Source organism: Ictalurus furcatus, chromosome 17 (assembly GCF_023375685.1).
Source record: "Ictalurus furcatus strain D&B chromosome 17, Billie_1.0, whole genome shotgun sequence".
Lineage (NCBI taxonomy): Eukaryota > Metazoa > Chordata > Actinopteri > Siluriformes > Ictaluridae > Ictalurus > Ictalurus furcatus.
The window spans coordinates 12,310,737-12,330,778 of NC_071271.1; the positions used below are offsets into that span (position 1 = coordinate 12,310,737).

The 20,042-nt window shown below is 41.4% G+C and overlaps 2 protein-coding genes across 3 annotated transcripts; one reads left to right on the top strand and one right to left on the bottom strand.

Annotated features, from left to right (window-relative positions):
* Positions 1 to 1,046: 1,046 nt before the first annotated feature.
* LOC128621720 (uncharacterized) lies at positions 1,047 to 9,041 on the bottom strand. Its single transcript, XM_053647677.1, has 5 exons — positions 9,003 to 9,041; positions 8,376 to 8,483; positions 6,707 to 6,796; positions 6,173 to 6,217; positions 1,047 to 2,157 (listed from the first exon to the last, which is right to left on the bottom strand). Exons 1-5 carry the CDS (start codon positions 9,039 to 9,041, stop codon positions 1,750 to 1,752), a joined length of 690 nt encoding a protein of 229 aa, XP_053503652.1. The 3' UTR covers positions 1,047 to 1,749.
* On the top strand, positions 8,578 to 18,828 carry hic1 (hypermethylated in cancer 1). 2 transcript variants are annotated; one of them, XM_053646946.1, is made up of 2 exons: positions 8,578 to 8,646; positions 16,307 to 18,828. In XM_053646946.1, exon 2 carries the CDS (start codon positions 16,324 to 16,326, stop codon positions 18,538 to 18,540), a length of 2,217 nt encoding a protein of 738 aa, XP_053502921.1. In that variant the 5' UTR covers positions 8,578 to 8,646; positions 16,307 to 16,323; the 3' UTR covers positions 18,541 to 18,828. The 2 variants fall into 2 exon arrangements, with proteins under 2 accessions (XP_053502921.1, XP_053502920.1); XM_053646945.1 differs by lacking the exon at positions 8,578 to 8,646 and adding an exon at positions 9,354 to 10,812.
* The last annotated feature ends 1,214 nt before the right edge of the window (positions 18,829 to 20,042 follow it).

A 20,042-nucleotide genomic window follows, 5' to 3' on the forward strand; every position in this document is an offset into this window, starting at 1 on the left:
GGAGTGTTTGATGGATTGACGTTTGAGAACTTATTTCTTCCTGAGGTCTAATAGTATTCTGAAATCACTGCACCATTTTATATAATCATCTGCTTGTTGCAGCCATTTCATGACACATGACCACCATTTAGTATTGTGTAGTTAATTCTCAGCCTTTGACATTTCCTTCATCTTCAGGAACTGCTTTATCCTGGTCTGAGTCTTGGTGGATCCCAGAGTTTATCCTTGGAACAATGAGAACTAGACAGGAACAGACCCTGCATGCACACACCATGCTCACACATGCACTTTAGTGGGATGTAGGTGGATCAGATGTGTAGAACCGAGAGGAAACGCATGTGGAGAACGTGAAACTCCACACAGACAATAACCCAAGTTTAGGATTGAACCAGAGCACCTGGAACTGAGGCAGCGACGTTACCTGATGTGCCATTGTGTCCAACGGTTTTAATTTGCAGAGAATTTATTGCAAGTTTAACAAGGAATACTCTGGATCTTGAGCAGAATTCCTGCTGAAATCTCAACTAATAACGTCTTCTGAGTTGACAGTAACATCCATGGACATGTATTAAATGATGCCATCATGAGCTCATCTTCAATTCGAACCAAAAATAATGGTCCTTATACTCACTTGACCACTGACGCTTAGATAAATTAGAGGAGACAGTGGTGTGTATGTATACACAAAGCTCAGCAGACTTCTATTGGACTTTCTGGTGGAAGAACATGGCTTCAGTCCGAAGGCACTGGCTGTGTTTCCACAATCCTCTATTCCTTTGTCTCCTCCACCACTCCCACTCCCCAATGGTCCCTCTGACCTGAAGCCCCATTTTCACCACCATTCACACACACACACACACACACACACACACACACACACACACACACTAAATGTTACCCTGCTTTTGTTTTCTCTCAGGATTCCCAAATGTTTTTCTGCACACACTTTCTCTCCCTTGCTCTGAACCCCCCCCCCCCCCTTTTTTTTCTAAGAAACAATGATTTATGGTTTGTAAAATTTATCATAAGACAGTGCTCTTGCATGCTTACAGCTACATGATTCATCCCAGGGTTCTGCTGGGACCCCACCATAGATTCGTGCCAATATGTCTGGGAAAAGAAAAGGTGAATACTTGGGCTTGGAAAGGACAGAGTGATCCAGGATATAAAGGAGCAAAAGTTCAGTATGTGATATTTTTTTTTGCACACTGTGAATTTGATTACAGTGGAAAAAAAGTCAAAATAATGATAAAACAATTGCACAAGGGTAATACTTCTTTATTACCTAGGGGTGCACTTGAAGCTCTGGACGGTTAAGTCGAGGCACTCAATTTATTTTCTTTGTTCATTTTTTTAGGCCGTAGTGCACACAGGGTATTCAGTGAGGACGTGTTAAACACATCTTTTTTTTTTTTTTTTAAAGCTAATGGGTGTGGTGCGCCTGGCCAAATGCTTATGATCTAGAGAGGAAATCTAATCCTCCCACACTGGAGATTGTCCTTAACTTTAAGCAACACATGAATGGAATGTGGATAGGGAGCTTTCCTCTAGAACCACACAGATCACCCGAAAACATCCCTGCCCTTTGCAGAAGGAAATGTTTGGTTTACTGAGTGTTGAGTGAAAGTAATGCATGTCTCACAACAAAGCCAAACTGGAGCGATATAATTAGGATATCTCATGCAGACAGTGATAGTACTGTGCCGTGGGAAGAACAGAAAGGGTTAAGGCTGGTGGCTTGGAGCTGGATCATCCTGCGGCTCCTAATTCACAGCCACCACACTCAGCTGGCTTCCAGTTTAGGATATAATGGGTGAGAAATTTTTCCGTTGGAACAAGATAAAGAGGGAGAGATGGGGTTGCGAAGGACAGGAATAAGAGAACAACCACTGCTTGCTTGGGCAGAGTCGAAAAAAGAAGAAAAAAAAACCCCAAGATGGCAGGAGAACAGTACATGGCCTGCTCAGATGGCAAAGCAGAAATAAACCAACAGGAGAAGTGGAGTAGGTAGGGGGTGGGCGAGGGAGATGAAGTGAGTGGCTGGCGTTTATGGATAGCAGATGTGCCGCTGTGGAGTTTTGGCAGGGGCCAATCGCGCCTGAGTCCCGCACTGGCTGGGTGGCATTGGGGTGAGAGCGAGGTCAGCACACTGCAGCCCTACAGCTCATAAAACATTAAAAGAGAGAGAGAGTACATCAAAACTGCACCGAACACTGAAATCCACATGGTATAACACCTCCATATACTGTATCTAAAGCAGATTTGAGTGTACTTACATTTATATCCCAAATAAGGACACAATACTCCTTGAGGGTTTCCTCTGACCTCATAAGTTATTTCCTCCAAATTTAAGGGATTAGGATATACTCTATAAATAACTGATGAAGAATGTGCCATCTACTATGATCAGCTCATCACATATCATGTCAATGTAAGTGTAACCTAGGATTCTTTCAGACTTTCCTGGCATTCCTGCTGTCCCCTGAACTTTTTGGAGCTATCTTTAATTCCTGCCAAAAAAACTTGAACATCCTGCTGTTTTCCTTAAATTCACCCTCAGTTCGCCCGTGCAGTCGCCCCCGCTATACATCACAGCCTTGCTTTCTTGTTTCCCCTTTTTTTGTCCCCCTAGTCCTGACTCCCTGGTTCTTGGTTCCTGGGGCCTGGCCAAGGCGTGTGTCCCTGGAGGAGCCAGAGAGGAGATGGAGAGAGAAAGGGGGCAGAGCAGGGGCCGAGAGACAGACTCCAAAACCACAGCTGCAGCAACCCTGCCTCGCCTTGCCTTCCCTTTCTCTCCCTTCACTTCACTAAGCAAGGAACTGGCCTGGCATACTCCCCAGCTCTGCCATTAATCAGAGGAGAGGAGAGGGGTAGTGTGTGTGTGTGTGTGTGTGTGTGTGTGTGTGTGTGTGTGTGTGTGTGTGTGTGTATGTGTGTATGTGTGTGTGTACGTGCTGATAGAGAGCTGGCAGGAAGGGGGATAGTGGTGGTGGTGGTATGGAGACCAGGACCTCCCAACAAAGCTGAAGAGTTCACCCAGCGAGCGAATGCAGGAGGGGAGGGAGGCTGTCAGACAAAAAGGCCTGGTGCGCAGATTGCGACTCGTCAGTGAGAGAGACTAAGAGGATGAGAGAGATATAGATAAACAGAGCAGAGCAGTTGGATGGAGCTGAGATGGAGCAAGACAGAGTGGGGAGTGGGGGAGAAAGAGAGGGCAGCGGAAACAGACGTGAAGTCCACTGAGGAGTAGGAGGAGAAATCCTAGATTCTGTCTATCATAGCGTATAAACATGGAAAATCTCATGGTTCAATACAAACAGATGTAGAATGTGCACTTTTGTCTCATTAAGGCAACTCGGTGCAAACGGTTTTTCGCATTGTGAGCCTTTAACGTATATCCCAGATGTCAAGTCTGCTTCTCTTCCAGGTCTCCATGCATTACTATACTGCACGCATTGCACTCATCAAGAGCTCAAATAGGATCGAATCTATCCTATATGCTTTCATGATGTACATGTAGGCTTTCATCGGTAGCATTCAAAACTCTCAGAAAGTTCTGTTTTCAGTGATGTTAATGTTTACTTTTCCATAATGTGGCAAAAAAAAAATCCATGCAATCCATATGCCAAACTTAACTTCACTGCCAAGAGAGCCAACAGGATATGGCGTGAAAGCGAGAATACGTGTGTATGATGAGTGAGCACAAACATTCCTCATGCCAGTAGAGGGACAACCCCAGAATGCAAAACGGTTCTCACTGAGTCCACAAGCACCCCTGCTACTTTTCCTGCTGTACTCTGATTATACAGGTGGGGGTGAAATCTAGAAAAGTGAAAACACTTCCAACCTGCTCCCCTCACCCCCCAACAGGCCTCTGAGCATGCCTCTCTGCTGACATCACTGAACAGAGACCTGGTGGTGCAATCGTTCTCTTTCCCTTGCTCTCATTTGGTCTGTCTTTCTCGCTCTCTACTTCCTGGCCTCATGATGTCACACACCATATGGTTTTCAGCGAGAATTAAGCCAGAAAAGAGATTTACATGGTGGAGAGGAGAGAAAAGGAGGTGGTTCAACAAGGGTTGTATGTAGGACACAGAAAACAAAGGCCACTCTTCCCTTTTGCGGTGTGTGTGTGTGTGTGTGTGTGTGTGTGTGTTTTAAGTGGAGCGTATGGCTGGTCTGTGTAGGGCTAATGAGGAGAGGGAAGGCGGCGGAGATTGCTCAGTGTACAGCCATGTGCCCTGCAGATTATCATCTGGCGGGTCCGCTGTGCACACACAGACAGAGCCCATAACCACTAGCTCTGCTGCTGCAGCACCTGGCATTGGGAAAGAAGGGAACCAGCCGAGAACATAGGACACACACAGGAGGCATGGGGCCGTGGTACACAACACACTCTTAAACACTCTGAAACAAAAAAAAGGCCACGTTTCAGAATGACATCTGGTAACAATAGACACATGCCTGGGAAGGTATTTTGAACGAGTCGCACCACTGGGCCATTGGGTTCCACAGAGAAGCAGTTGGCCAGAGAGTGGTGCACGTGCCTTTTCGCCAATCCCAACGTGCCCAATTAAAGCCCGCACTCATATCATCACTATCAATCACGAAAGTCCTTCAATTTAGCTTTCATCTCCACTAAGCGGCACACACTTCCAGCGCAGGATGGAGCCGCATGTCGGCCAGGGTTCTCTCAGAAAAGAATAAGAGGATGCAAATCATCCTCCTGGTGCATGCCCGTGCATTAAAGCTGTCTCAGTACATCTCATTAGAGTGAATTAGGACAGGGTGCATGTAAATGTCAGTCCTACTGCAAAATTCTTGGTGTGATACTGATTCAAACGGAGTGAGTCTGGCAGCAATGGGTCAATGTTCGTGCATATGAGCAGACCACAAATAGAGAGAGAGCGCTCATCATTCTGCCATAAAGGGGATGCTCTGGTTAAATCTTACCCTCTTCACCCCAGTTCCCAAACTCCTCTGCATCGACTTCAGGCCATCTGCCAGGTCCTTATGGAGTAAGAATAACTTAATTGGAATGTTATTAGTCATTCCCAGTGTGCATTGAAATGAAATGCTGTGGACCCTGTGGACCTCAGGGAAAACTAACAGAAAACATACAAATAGTTGTTCTTGTTGTTGTGTCTGGCAGATTCCCTGCACCATTTAATTCTTCATTTGTTCTTTCATCTTCAGTAACTGCTTCATCCTGATCAAGGATAATGGATAATGGTGGATCTACAGCCTATCCCAGAACCACTGTGTGTGAGGCAGGAATACACCCTGGATACCATGCACACACACACACACACACACACACACACACACACACACACATACACACACACACACACACCTAGCGCAACTTAGACTAGCATGTTTCTAAGAAGTGAGAAAAAATCTGTAGAACCTGGAGGAAACCCAGAGAACATGCAAAACTCCATTCAGACAGAAACCTGAGCTCAGGATCAAACCCTGAAGCTGTGAGAAGCTGTGTGGCTATGGAGTCAAATCGTGGACTTTAATAGTCACGAAAAAAGTGAATATTGCATAGATTTAACTTCAGCAAGGTGCAAAAATATTTAGCTATCGCAAACAAAAAATAAGGAATTGAGAAAAAATGCCCTTTGCAAATCCTTTTTGGCTACTATTTTTATACCAATTGGCATTTTTGTGTTATGTTTCCTCTCAAGCTATCTTTTTTCTCAATTCCTTGTTTATATATATATATATATATATATATATATATATATATATATATATATATATATATATATATATATATAGGCAACTTGCTGAAGTAATATCTTCATCATTGTTAAATGTCACTCTGTGTCTACCTGGGGTTTTCCAGCAGGTCATAAGGAAGCTGCTTTGTGTATTCTCTGTTAATTCAAATGAAATCACTGCTTACATAATCGATCTGGAGGTGTATAAGTGCTGACAGTTCAATTAGAGTTCATTGTTCAACACTGGTCTTAACGGAGATTTCTTTAAATAGTGTTTGGACAAGTTGGATTTAAAGTTTGGCAGAGGCCTTGATTAAGAGGATATGATAAAGAACAGTGTATCTGAGCATTTGCTGCAGCATTTTGCTGTTATTTTACGTTATTGTGTGTTCATGTTGTGTGACCTGTACTGGACTGGTAGCGTATCCTTGGTGTATTCCCACCTCATGCCCAGTGTTCCCAGGATAGGCTCCGGATTCATCATGACCCTGCGGAATAAAACAGTCATTGAATATTAATGAATAGATGTTTCTATTCATTTTTCTTCAATTCGTTGTGGCTAACATCAGTTACCGCAAACAGTGGAATTTCTTTCTCCTTTCTTCCAATTACAGTTTAACTTCAGCTATTGCGACCTGAAACGCGAAAAATAAAATATGCTCAAAGAGCGCTGCATATTAAGACCTCCATCATGACCCACATTTATTTTAGGAATCCAAGTCCAGAAGGTCAAGCAGTAAAACATCATATTGCACCTTGCAGCTTTCTCCCAAGCTATTGTTTGCTATCTTTAACCACTGTTTCTGCCACCAATACTTATGGCTTATGAATTATATTCCACACTCTGGCGTTAAAAGTGAACTGAAAAACAGCCAGGTGCTGGAGGGCTCACATCTGTCCTTTGTCTAGCTTTGCCTATCTGTTTCACTGAGGTTATCAGCAGTTCATCAAGGGAAACTGGAAGTGAGAGACAATACCTCCTCTTCTTTTAAGCTGGACTCCTGTGACTTTGACCACTCTAGTGAAAGAGCAGCATCTTGATCTTGGGTAATTTGAAAGGAAAGGCCCTGGAACGGACATCAGTCATCTGTTAAAGTGATTCAAAGCTCAGGGGCAGTGACAAACAGACTACTGTCAGGTGAGTGTCTCTCTCAATCATCACTATTATCGCTGCACTGAACCACAACCTGTATGCCGCTAAAACTGAAGAATAATGAACATGGCAATATGACAACTGTATTGAACGACAACACGAGTGAATTTGTTGAAGCCAGTTTGAAGTGTGTGAAGTTATTTGTATAATTAATAACGATGCTAGAATTGATCAGGGATCAGTGATGTATCACTGGTCATTCTGATTACTCAGGAAGTAAGAAGGCTCAGTTCTGCACAGTGCACAGTCACAACCTCTGCAACTGGTTTTAATGACATGTCTAACCCATTTAAAAATAACAATGTCACAGAAATGAGATATACAACCATGAAACATCTGAATATTTTTGTACCTTTTTTTTTTTTTAAAGTGTTTGGCTATGCTTAGTTCAAATGATTAAATAATTAATAATTAAATAGTTACCTTTTTAATTACCTCTACAGCATGTTATCATAGTTCTCAAAATGGGGTCTGAGATCTCTCAGAGGTATAGGTGAAGTATTGGCAGGAGTCTGCATTTTTTAAATGACGTTCCTGTGGTAAGGGTCATGATCAGCCACTGCTGAGGTTCTTACAGTTCACATAAACCTAAATACCTAATCAATTTTTTTTCAATGGTTCTGTACAGTTTCATCTGATAATGCCGGATACTTAGGTTCTACCTGGAAACCTTTCTGAAAGGGAAACACTTGTAGGTTTCTCCATGAAACTTTTTATTGTTTCCTCAGAGGAACAAGAACCTGAATGTTTCTAAGAGTGTATAAGTAATTTAGCTTGAATCTGACTGCAATTTTTAAATCAGAAAGATAGTCTAAATTATAACACACCTGTGGAATTTTCAGCAATAGATAGCTCTCAAGCCTGAAATAAATAAATATGATGGTACATATCTTCCTAATGTTGGATTATCTTCATTAAATTGATATAAGATGTGATATTATTATTATTATTATTATTATTATTATTATTATTATTATTATTATTATTAGTCTACAGGAAAGGGTCCCTGTTTGCAAACTGCCACTTTAACTCTCCTCAAAACAACAAACCTGTAGCCAGCAAACTAAAGCTGTAAAGTCATAATATATACTGGCATTGACTGAAAAATATTCAGAAGAAAAAAAAAAACAACTGTTGTCCTCTCTTGAATCGTGCATTATGAAGTTGCTGTGAATGTATTCCCTTTAAAAATTACAAGGTGGCTTTAATAGCATGCAGGGGTTTTCCCATAAATATCTTTATATTATTTCTGGTTTAAAAAAAATCACAAATTTGCCCACAACTATTAATATAACAGATTGAGATGGAAAAGAATGAAACTGTACACAATTTATCCCTAATACAAAAAACTTCCATTGACAGATTATGTAAAAAGAGATCTGATAGACTGTAAGTAGCTATAGAGCAGCAGATGGACTGTAAACAGTAGCTGTACCAATACAAAGTGCATCAATATCACAGGTGTTAGGAGTTAAAAGACCAGACATACGTACTGCATGTATACATTTTGCGAACGTTGTGAAAGATATTGAAGGTTCAGAGTTTGCTGGCCGCTGGCGCTCTCCGGTACTCACAGCGCATGCGTTAACCAGTAGGTGTCGCTGCGCGCGCGGTCAGCAGGTCGCTACACTCAGCACCTAGAGCAACTCCAACCGGAACGTCCGATACAAACCGCGGCACGTGCGGAGTCAAAAGAGAGCGAGACACAGAGAGGGAGAAGAAGAAGAAGAAGAAGAAGAAGCGAAGACTCCACCATAACTCAAGGTAGCGATCAGCAGAGGACTTTTTTTGGATATCTGTGGATGAGGAAATCCTGCAGAGAGAGAGAGAGACAGAGAGAGAGACAGAGAGAGAGAGAGAGAGAGAACTCAGCCGAGCGGTCCATCAGACATGACTCCGAGGTGGGTTTAAAAAAAACAGACGGAGAGAGTGTGCTCTGGGGTGCGACTGTGGCCGCGTGCTAATCCGCACACTAAATGGTATGTCAAAATAGTTTGCTGTTTTTGGACAGACATTACAGTGCAGTGGTGAGCGGTTATTGGAACGGAGCCAAAGAGTAGCCTACCTGCGGCGGCCATGTTTAGGTGAGCTGAGTGAGCGCGAGACCAGTGCGCCGTTACCATGGAGACGCAGGACACGCAGCCGCTGCGTCTGAACATTGATGACATTACTTTATTATTATTATACTTTTATGTATAGTGCGTTTAAACTTTTGACGCAAATTTTTTTTTCATAAATAACACATTAAAAAAAAAAAATTTAAAAAGTAAAATAAAATAGCACAATCTAGCCCATCTAACAAAGTGACTGGATACCACTGACAGCATCGAATGTAAAAATCTAAATTAGGACTAATAAAACGCCTATTGCGCTGAGAATTTCCTGTGTGAAGTTAGTCATAGGAGTTAAATTCAGAAGAATGAGGTTCACACCACGGCTGACACTGTTTCAGGCCAAAGGTGGGCCTACTTTTTTTTTACCCTTGCTGGAGGGAAGTTTGCTAAAGCGCTACAGGCTGACCAGACAAGACTGATTCTTCACTGAATCTCTTATTCATTTTACACAGCAACAAATCTATATACCTCACGTGTGATTAATTGGATCTTTTAACTAAATGCAATATAATTCACTATAAACAATAAAAAGTCAAGTAGATATAAGATAGATGATAGGAAAAAAAGTAAGTAGTCTGCATGTTCACTGGTTTTATAGCCTAGTTCTTAACCTGTGTATGTTCACTTTACATGTATGCACTCAAACAGACAATAGTCACTGTGTCCATCTGAAAACATGTACACAATATAAGCTATACCATTCATCAAATGAGGAACACCCTGAGTTTGGATATCTAACCTATAATGACTTATAATCACTTATAACGATAAACAAACCACTGAATAAATTTCTTCAGTTTTTTTAAGAACAGTGAAGCAATTTTTTTTTAAACAGTACTTTTGTAAAGAGCACAAATGCACCCAGGTTGTGTATATGTAATGAATTATATCTCTGCTAAACTTTTAACAAATGAAAAAAACAAAAACAAACAAACAAAAAAACCAACAACAACAAAAAACTTTATTGCAAGCTTATTTTAGACCTCTGTAAAGTTGATGTCCCATTCAATATCATTCTACAAAGTCCTCCCCCACTGTTAGAATATATTTCTCCTGTTGTATTCAGACTAAACCCCATGCATTATCGTGAATTAGTTCATTCTGGCTTGTTAAAGCGTGGATTGATTTGAAACTAACATCAGGCAGCATAAGATTCGCTCTTAAAGCACAAAGCATCATGAATCTTTTCCCCCCTCAGTGTACACATGATGAAGAAGATACCTTGTTGTGTGGGATTAACACCTGCCTGTGTGTTTTTCTATAGAACTATACAATAAAACGCCTGTCTCTTTAAGGCGAGGCAGCGGAGTGTTGTGAAGTTCAAGTTGGGGTCACTGTTAGTTCCTGCCCTTGCTTTTACCTTTTGAGTTTTATTGTAGACTGACATCACACACACAGAGCTAAAGCACACTGCATCATCAGCTCCGTTCGCCTTTTTACATACACTCACACACACTCTCTCTCTCTCACACACACACACACAAATTAAAGGAAATTACTACAATAAAAAAGCCATGCTGTAGCGAGGGCACATATTTTATAGGAGGAGGGAAAGAGGTGGAGAGTGAGAGAAAGAGAGAGAGAGAGAGAGTGTGTGTGTGCGAGAGAGAGAGAGAGAGAGAGGAGGGCGAACAAGATTCATAGCAATTAATAATCTTTAAAAAAAAAAAATAGTTGGCAGTCGTGTGCGGAAAACTGGCATGGTTTTTGGAGGCTGGCAGTTCAGAGTTGAGACGTCAGAAATGCGTGCATTAGAGAGCTGAGATGATCATTACCGGAGACTCAGAGCGGATGGTAGAAGATCTCGGGTATCCAGGTAACTCCTTATATATATATATATATATATATATATATATATATATATATATATATATATATATATATATATGTGTGTGTATATGTATATATTTCCTCCGTATGTATTTGCTCACTTATTAAAACGCTTATAAATGTATTTTACAAAGGCTTTTTTTTTTTTATGAAAAATCCCCGCTGCTTCGATATACGGACATAGGCTATTACTCTTAGATTAATTCTTGTTTTTCGTTTTGTGTGAGTGTGTGTGTATGTGTATGCTACGACATAAATAGTGTGTATCTGCATTAGTGGCATTACAAATAATAAAAACTAAACAATTTGTTTTATTTTACAAGTTGTCTTGTAGCGCTTTTGCGCTTTTGAACAGAATAATTCCTCATGGTCTAATACATTTTTCCTTAAATTATTGCGTTACAGGCTTCAGCTCCGAAAGTGTCATTAGGCTATAAGGCTGTTGGGCAAACACAACATGTATTTATTGGTCTAATTAGGTTCATTTCAGCACATTTGCCAAGTGACAAGACAGACAGTAGAGTTTTCCTAAGAGTGCCCGGTGTTTGAGAGTTTAATGAGATTGTACGATTGGTCAAGGCATGGATGCTGATGTGTGACTGTTGTTTGTTTTCACAAAGCAAAGCAAAAGCACGTGAAGATCATTTCAGTTATTTAAACTGCTGTCAGGGTGTGAAATGTAAGGACATCGTGAGCATGAATAAGATGATGAATATCATTGAAACTAGTGCCACTTTAACTAGTGCCTGTAGAAGTGGTGAAGTGAAGTTTGGGGGGATCCCGAAAATGTTTATTTTATTTTATTTTTTTTAAATAAAGACTAGAATTAAAAAGAGTTATTAGTTATTCAAACATCATATTCCTCAACTAATCGATTTCTTGTATGTTATCGTTAAAATACATGCAAGAAAAGGGGGAAGGATTGAAATAGTTTTAAGCAATTCTTCAAAAAGTAGATGACCAAACTGTAAATGCTCACAGTGGCGCAAAATGACAAGATGCCTTTAGGAGCTGAGGAGAAAGAGCAGAGCAATATTTTTTAAGCGGATAACAGAGTGTGTTTCTTTCAGTTAGACTGTTAGATTGAAGTAAGTGCCTTTCTTTGCCTGAAGGAAAACGTTTAAAAATGTGATTGAAAGTTGAGCTGGTGTGTGTTAAAAACGGCTGTTGCAGTGTTAAATGGATTTGTGAATGAACTTCGAGTCCGTGTGTGTGTGTGTGTGTGTGTGTGTGTGTGTGTGTGTGTGTGTGTGTGTGTGTGTGTGTGTGTGTGCGTGCGCACGTGTGTGTGTGTGTGTGTGTGTGTGTGTGTGTGTGTGTGTGTGCTGAGGGACAGAGCGACAGTGAGAGCGCTGCTGCCGGAGTTCTGCACTTTCTTCTCCGAGCGGCTGAAATGTGTGCACGACAATAAGGCTGTATAAAAAATATAGTTTAAGCAATGACTAAAAATGCGCCTTTAAATCACTCATCGTGCTCGTTAACAGGACTCACCAGGGCTAGAAATCATGATTCAAAAGCTGGGCTGATTTAAGTAAAACATTTGATCGTCCTAACCGTTTAGAATAAATGATAAAGTTTTTTTTGGTCATAATTTATTTGACATCAGATTAGATTATTTCAGTAGCTATATTAAACGGATTATTAGGTAACATCTTGGTACTTGTATACGAATAGTTGTTTCATGACAAACGTGTTATTATTAGGCTATTATTTGTTAACACTATGATTTTTTTCTGGGGTTATATACGTAGCTACGAAAACAAATCCAAGCACATTTTTTACTGCACATATTCTTTAATGATGGTTTTCTATTCTATTCCCAACAGAGCCTTTTAATCAGCTGTTATAGCCTATAAGTTTTCGAGGCTTAACTATAAAATTACGACGTATATAACTACTATTAAACGACCTGTAAACACTTATATATAAGTGCTCAATAACCTAACAGAAAATATGGATAAGATATGACTTGTTGAACATATAATGCACTAGACTGAGGACAAAATAAATCTCAATGGGAGGATGGAGTTGTGGTCAAGAGCTGATAGACAGACTGAGGGTGGAAAGAGACAGAGAGAAACACAGAGAGAGACAGGGCGAGAGAGAGACAGAGAAACAGAGAGAGAGACAGAGAAACAGAGAGAGACAGAGAGCGAGAGAGTCAGAGAAACAGAGAGAGAGAGAGACAGAAAAACAGAGAGAGAGAGAGAGAGAGAAACAGAAAGAGAGAGAGAGAGAGAGACAGAGAATCAGAGAGAGAGAGAGAGAAAGAAAATGGGGGGGGGGGGGGGGGTCAGATGGATGTAGGTACAGGCAGACTTTAAATCCCTCACTTTTAGACCCCTGCCTCAACCCAAAACCAGCCAAGTGACAACACAGACAAAACACAGGGCCTAATGAATACCAAACCGTCCAAAATAGGACCCACGGGCCGCCTTAAAGCAAGAGCATGGATCATACCAAATATAGCAAATTAGTCCATCACACCCAGACTATATAATGGGAATACGGCGATTGCCATTTTGAATAAGCGTTACCTTACCACATCCTGAAGGCACTTTCATTTTTTTTTTTTTTTAAATATACAGCGTCTTTAGATTTATTCTTAGTAAGACTTTTCCTTACATCTAACTTCTGTGTTTGCACCTGTTTACTTTTTATAGGTAAAGTGTTTTATTTAACGGGCTTCAGTAAAGCAAACACTGCTGATCTGAAAAGGGATTATTAGGATTAAGATTAGGTCCGTGTATTTTGATAATTATCATTCATTTTTAGGACTTGTAATGTAACTGGTATGTAAGGTATTTGACATTCAGTTATTGGGGGTTTATTTTAGGCTGCAAAAGTCTTCAGAGGAGACACATTTGTCTAATCACGGTTTGTAAGAAGCACAAGGGACATGTACAGGAGGATATAAGTGTTTACGGTGGAGTTCAAACAAAGCTTTTTAAACATGATTTACTTGTGCTACCACTTCCCTTTTCGCTCGACGCTGTGAGCGCCTGACAGAATACAGGGGATGTTTCATGCCTTAATCGACATAAAAATGTGGTTATTGGTCATATTTAGAAACAGGCACATTTAACGCAGCTCTTTTAAATGCTGTTGTTTTGGTATGTTGTATTATTTCTGCAAGCAGTGACAAAACCAACACACACACTCAGAGAGAGAAAAAAAGCATGACAATAAGTCATGAATTTTTGGGTTTTCCCCCCAAACACTGTCGTTCTTAGCTATGACCCTTTCTCCTTTCGATTTATATTACACCTGCAAATGACGAAATGATCAGCCAAGTTTACTAAGGAATTACTAAGGAAAATTACTGAGGCAAACCCCAAACTGTGGGGGATTTTCACAAGGAGGGATCTAGGAAGAATATCATCTCAGTGTAAGGTCACTAGTGGCGATGACCATCGCATTACATTAATCTGCATGACAGTTTCGGTAATAAGTAAAGGTGTAGGCTCATAAAGGATGTAGTTATATACATTTAAACATGTTTTCTAAGACGTAAATATTTGTAGCGGATGTTGAGATTATTATTATTATTATTATTATTATTATTATTATTATTATTATTATTATTAGCCTATTGCAAATACTATTCCTTCATGTCAAAAACAGAAATGCGTAAAATGAACTGTAACCTAATGCTTAAAGCAGGCAGCAAACGGAGCACAGGTGCTACAGGTGTACTATAGACCTAAAAATTCATGATTTGATATGTTGCTATCTACGGCCTTTTATAATAATAATAATAATAATAATAATAATAATAATAATAATAATTATTATTATTATTATTATTAGTTTTTTTTTTTTTTGTCGTGCTGAGTGTTACAGATGATCTATATATTTTTTTATTTTTGCAAGTTGTTTGTTTTGTGCCAGATTGTTAACTTATAGTCTACTCACAAAGTTACTGAGTATTTTGCCGTCAGTACACGGATAGCTGTGAGAACAGTTTTAGGAGCGTGTCACCGCGTTTGTGTGCAGGCGCACTTGATCAGCTGCGCGCGCAGTGAAGCACATCGCCCGGACTGCAACTCCGTCTGTAGGGAAGTGTGAGGGAGAGATCCGTGCATCTGATCACTTGTATATTTACCCTCATGCCATTTTGACACGTTTACACGGATCGCCCTGATTTTGTAGCGTGATAAAAAAAAAAAAACCAACCAAAAAAAAAAAACAAAAAACAAAACAAAACAACACAAAAAACCCGAAACAGAATGTGTTTTCATTGCCTCATTTAAAACAATACTGATGCTCCGGGTCGTGCATGCTCCCTAACATAGTACTGACTACGTTATGTTTTCTTCTGCACATTAATGAAACGTTTACAGTATCATCTATCAGAACGGTAAACATGCACTAAAACATTAAGGGAAAAATAAAAGTTAAGCTTATAAATACAGACTTCCTTATTCCTCTTAAAAGAAGCAAACGTGCAAGGACATAAACAAAGAGAGGATGAGCTAAAGTCGGGATGACTATGGCTGACCTTATTTATTTAGCTGCTGGTTTCCCATCACTGAAGTCAAGCCCTAAGGGACCCCAGAAATCTGTTTTATCTTGTATATAAAGTACACTTACTCTGTAGCAGTGTTTAAACAACACATCCTGTAAAATGTGTATAGGTTATGTAATAGGAATTTGTAATACAGGATCTAATACAGAGCAGAGATGTTATTTTTGTTAAACGTCCCTGGTAATAATGATCATTTTAAAATGTAATGTTGAAAAATATTAGTTTGCACCCCAGCCCTGTGCCCTGTAGTTCTGATAAGATTTACAGTAAGCGTGTCTGTAGTTCCTTATTTGACCGAGCTGAAAGGGAGCCGACTGTCCTATCATTTATTGGACACATTTTTGTCCCACTGGTTTATACCTGCTGTTCATCACACTTGCAAAACCTTCAGTAAGACTTTGTTTAAAACTTCACACACCACCTCTGGAATTCTTTATCAAGAAGACAGCAATAGGAAAACACATTTATACTGCTATTTTCCACCTATGTTTTTTTTTTTTTTTTTGCCTTTTTACTGTGGGTTTTGAACACATACTTATGTGCTTACCATTGTGTATATTCTTGTTTATTAGGAGCTGAATTGTAAATATTTATTTGGACTTTTTATGGACCATGCATTCGAAATATTTTGACATTAGTTTTGTGCGGTGAACCGCAGGGACCTGTTTTGGGCTGTAAATCCAGTGTATTTTTTCTCTGCAAACCAATAATATACGTAGACCCTCTCTCAGGTACTCTTCTCAAGTAACAGGTCTTCAGTTGTCTTTTCGATCAATACTTATTAAACAAGACAATTTGGCATAAGAATGACATCCTGAACTGAAGTGTCAGTTTACTATGCTGCCTTCCAGCTGTACTTTGGGCTTTGGCAGCATTTTAAAAACCAACAGTGTACTAGGGTTCATATAGAGGTTATTGGATAAGGTCTGAACTTCTTTTCTTACTGTTTCAGGTGGCGGACGGAAGACAATGCTGGATGCCATGGAAGTCCCAAGTCATGCTAGGCACCTCCTCTTGCAACTGAACACGCAACGCACCAAAGGCTTCTTGTGTGATGTCATCATAGTGGTGCAAAATGCTCTATTTCGTGCTCATAAGAACATTCTGGCTGCCAGCAGCCTCTACCTTAAATCCCTTGTTGTCCACGACAACCTCATCAACCTGGACCATGAGATGGTGAGTCCAGGTGTTTTCCGAGTCATCCTTGACTATATATACACAGGACGCTTAAATGAAGGTGACCCCACCTCTCCAACAGAGCCCAACATAGGTGCAGTGCTAGCAGCTGCTAGTTATTTGCAGCTGCTGGACTTGGTGGCCCTGTGCAAAAAAAAGCTAAAAAGGAATGGGAAATACCACTTACGACCCACGTCTGGGTTTCTGCCTTACAGTAAAATGAGCCCCAGTGGAGTGCTGGGCGGACGGCTGCGAGTGTCCACTCCAGTAATACAGCCCTGCTTCCCTGGTGGGGTGATGAGCACACCACGAGGCCAATCATTGGAGGATCTACCACCCCACTCCTTGGCCCCCCATGTAGGAGAGCTTTATGCTCCAGTCCCTACACAGGGCCAGCAGCCCTACCCTCATACTCAAGTAACCCTGCCTCCACAGCCAGGTTTACGTTTGCCTTCTGCTGACAGGAACTGCTCACCCATATACGGCCTAGACCTGTCCAAGAAGAGCCCCAGCTCCCAGCATCATTCTACCCATCCTCATCTGAGTCACCCTAATGAGGAGCCAGAGGGGGAACTGAATCACCGCACAAGCCCGCTGCTTAGCCCTACCAATGGCTCAGGGAAAATGGAGTCTGTACACCACACTGGCTCTCTTACTCCACGGTCTTTTCCCCTCCTTAACCCACTGCCCCAGCTCCCTCGTTTTCAGCGTTCAAGTTCCCAGGGCCAAGAGGGTTACCCCTGCCCCCCAAGCCCTGAGCCCTCAGAAGAACCAGGGGACCGCAGCAGGGATGGTTCCAACATTTACCGCTGGGTGAAGAATGAGCCCATGACCTACAGTGTGGAGGATGAAGATGAGGATGATGAAGAGGATGATAGTGGGGGCATGGGTGAGCAGGATAAAGACACACACCACCAACATATGAATCACCACAAAAACAGTGAGGAGAAATTGAACCTGAGTGAGGGAGGCTATGACAGGCCAGGAACCTGTGATGGAGAGGATGAGAATGGGACAGGCAGTGAGGAAACAGGCAGCAGCGAAGGCAGGCCATCTCCCCCTGGTCCCCGCGGGAGGTATCATATGCCCTATGAGCCAGAGAGCTTTGGAGATAACCTATATGTGTGCATCCCATGTGGCAAAGGGTTCCCCAGCTCTGAGCAGCTCAATGCCCATGTGGAAACCCATGCTGAAGAGGATCTCAACCATGTGGGAGAGCTAGAAAACCCAAACAGCAATGGCACTGACAAACCCGCCAGCACCAATGGACCCACAAACCTGAACAGCACCGGCAGCCTCCACAGCACCTACCTAGACAGTAAATCAGGGCAGAACCTACATCCAGGGGGCATTGGGGAAATGATTCGGCCATATCGCTGTGCCTCCTGTGACAAAACCTACAAAGATCCGGCCACGCTAAGGCAGCACGAGAAGACCCACTGGCTGACCCGCCCTTACCCCTGCAGCATCTGTGGGAAGAAATTCACCCAGCGTGGCACCATGACCCGCCACATGCGTAGCCACCTGGGCTTGAAGCCTTTTGCCTGCGATGCCTGTGGCATGCGCTTCACTAGGCAGTACAGGCTCACTGAGCATATGCGCATTCACTCTGGTGAAAAGCCGTATGAGTGCCAGGTGTGTGGTGGCAAATTTGCCCAGCAGCGGAACCTCATTAGTCACATGAAGATGCACAGCAGTGGAGGGAATGGTGGGGGGTTCATATCTGATGGCAAGATGAAGATGGACTTCTCTGAGGGCATCTTTCCCCTAAGTAAGTATGCAGCTGAACATCTAGGCCTGAAACAAGAGAAGGCCTCGGAGCTTCTCGCACAGGCCTCTCAGCAGTTGCTGGCAGATGCCAAGGCCATGGAGAGCCTTTATCCACTGTCCAAACTAACTGCAGAGCACCTAGGCCTCACCCATGATAAGATGGATGTCCTGCCACTGCCACCTGCCTCTCAACAGCTCTCTGCAGAGGCACGCACCATTGACCGTTACTCCCCCAGCTAGAGAGGAGACCACCAACTCTGTCTTCCATCAGCAGAGGTCAATTGCCCAGCTATGACACATAACTAAATGCTTGTATGCTGCCCACAGTATTTTAACTCTCACCTCAATTTCAATGAACCTGCACCTCAGACACAGGAGGAAAGAGACCTTCACCCAGAAAAATGCACACAGGATGCATTGACTGTTAAAAGTGCCTTTCTCTACACATTTTGCAGTATAGCCATTTAAAAAAAAAGGAGAACTGTGTTATTTATAATTTGCTCCAACCATGGACACACTCACATAACAGTGCAGTATTTATATATATATATATATATATATATATATATATATATATATATATATATATATACAAATAAGATCGTTTTTATCCAACTTCCGAGCCAACCAGTCAATTGAAAACCAAAAAAAGACATTTTTATTTATTTTATTTGTTTTTGTATGTAAGTAAAACCCAAAGAAAATAGGTTTCAAAAGAGTGTTGCAATCATACCCTTAACCTGTGTAATAAGTGTGACTAGTGTATATAGAATAAGTAACAAAGCACATATGAACAATTTTCAGGGCTTCTGACCAAGATGGAAAAGGGATTCTGGGCAAAAGAGAAGCAGCATCTTTGGAATTTTATCATAATTGGACGACTTTTTTTTTGTTTTTTTTTGGAATACTGGATATCTCCTATAAATCAGTTTCCTGCTTTGCTGAGTGGCCCAGCATTCCCATACAAACGGGAGCAACTACTTGAAGCCAGTAATTGTTCCAGCACTTTGGTAAAGTGACTTAAGCTTATCTATGCATTGAGATAGTAAGTCCCATTTTGTAGAGAAGATATCCAGAGTGTCATATATATAGTTTGAACTATTTTTGCATATTATACCCCACCCCCTTTCAAGTGCCTTCATACTGGTTGTTTAAAGAGCAATGAGAAAATCCATTTGAGTGCACCACTGACATATTATTGTGCATATTCCAATCATGCCAGTAATCCATGGTGGTGAATACATGTCCATCTGGTGAGATAGACTAAGCATGGGTGTTGCCTTTAAAATCGGGTAATATTTACAATTCAGCAATGCAGCCCAAACATTCTTCAGGAGAACACAGTGAACCCATTAGAAAGCTGTCAAGCCTCAACAACACTCAAAACCAAACAAATAGCGATCGAAACAAAAGCATTTCTTTTCCAGATCCAGTGTATATAAACTCTATCCAAGTAACCCACATTATTTGATAAATAATGAATCTAATAGCATTTAAAGTAAACTTCCATAATCAGAGTATATGTCACAGAGAGCTGCATAGGCCCACTCATGGTGTTGTTGCTTTCAGGTTAATATGTGAAGCTGTTAATGTGACAGCCACGAAGATTAGACATAGGGCACTCTCCCTGACACTGATAGCATGGATAAATCTCAGCACGCTCACAGCAGCTGCTCCACTCAGGATAAGCCCTGTGAAATCCCCAATTCTCTCAGACTGTTCGTGCTGTCTGTCAGCATGAT

Bases quoted from the DNA above. Each gene is read 5' to 3' on its own strand.
- LOC128621720 (XM_053647677.1), bottom strand. From the start codon at position 9,041: ATGTTCAGACGCAGCGGCTGCGTGTCCTGCGTCTCCATG. The intron at 6,218-6,706 runs GTATTGTCTCTC...TTTATTCCGCAG, and splicing joins CCAGCTTAAAAGAAGAGGAG to GGTCATGATGAATCCGGAGC. The intron at 2,158-6,172 runs GTGGGAATACAC...TATGAGCTGTAG, and splicing joins CTGGGAACACTGGGCATGAG to GGCTGCAGTGTGCTGACCTC.
- hic1 (XM_053646945.1), top strand. From the start codon at position 10,761: ATGATCATTACCGGAGACTCAGAGCGGATGGTAGAAGATCTCGGGTAT. The intron at 10,813-16,306 runs GTAACTCCTTAT...TTACTGTTTCAG, and splicing joins AGAAGATCTCGGGTATCCAG to GTGGCGGACGGAAGACAATG.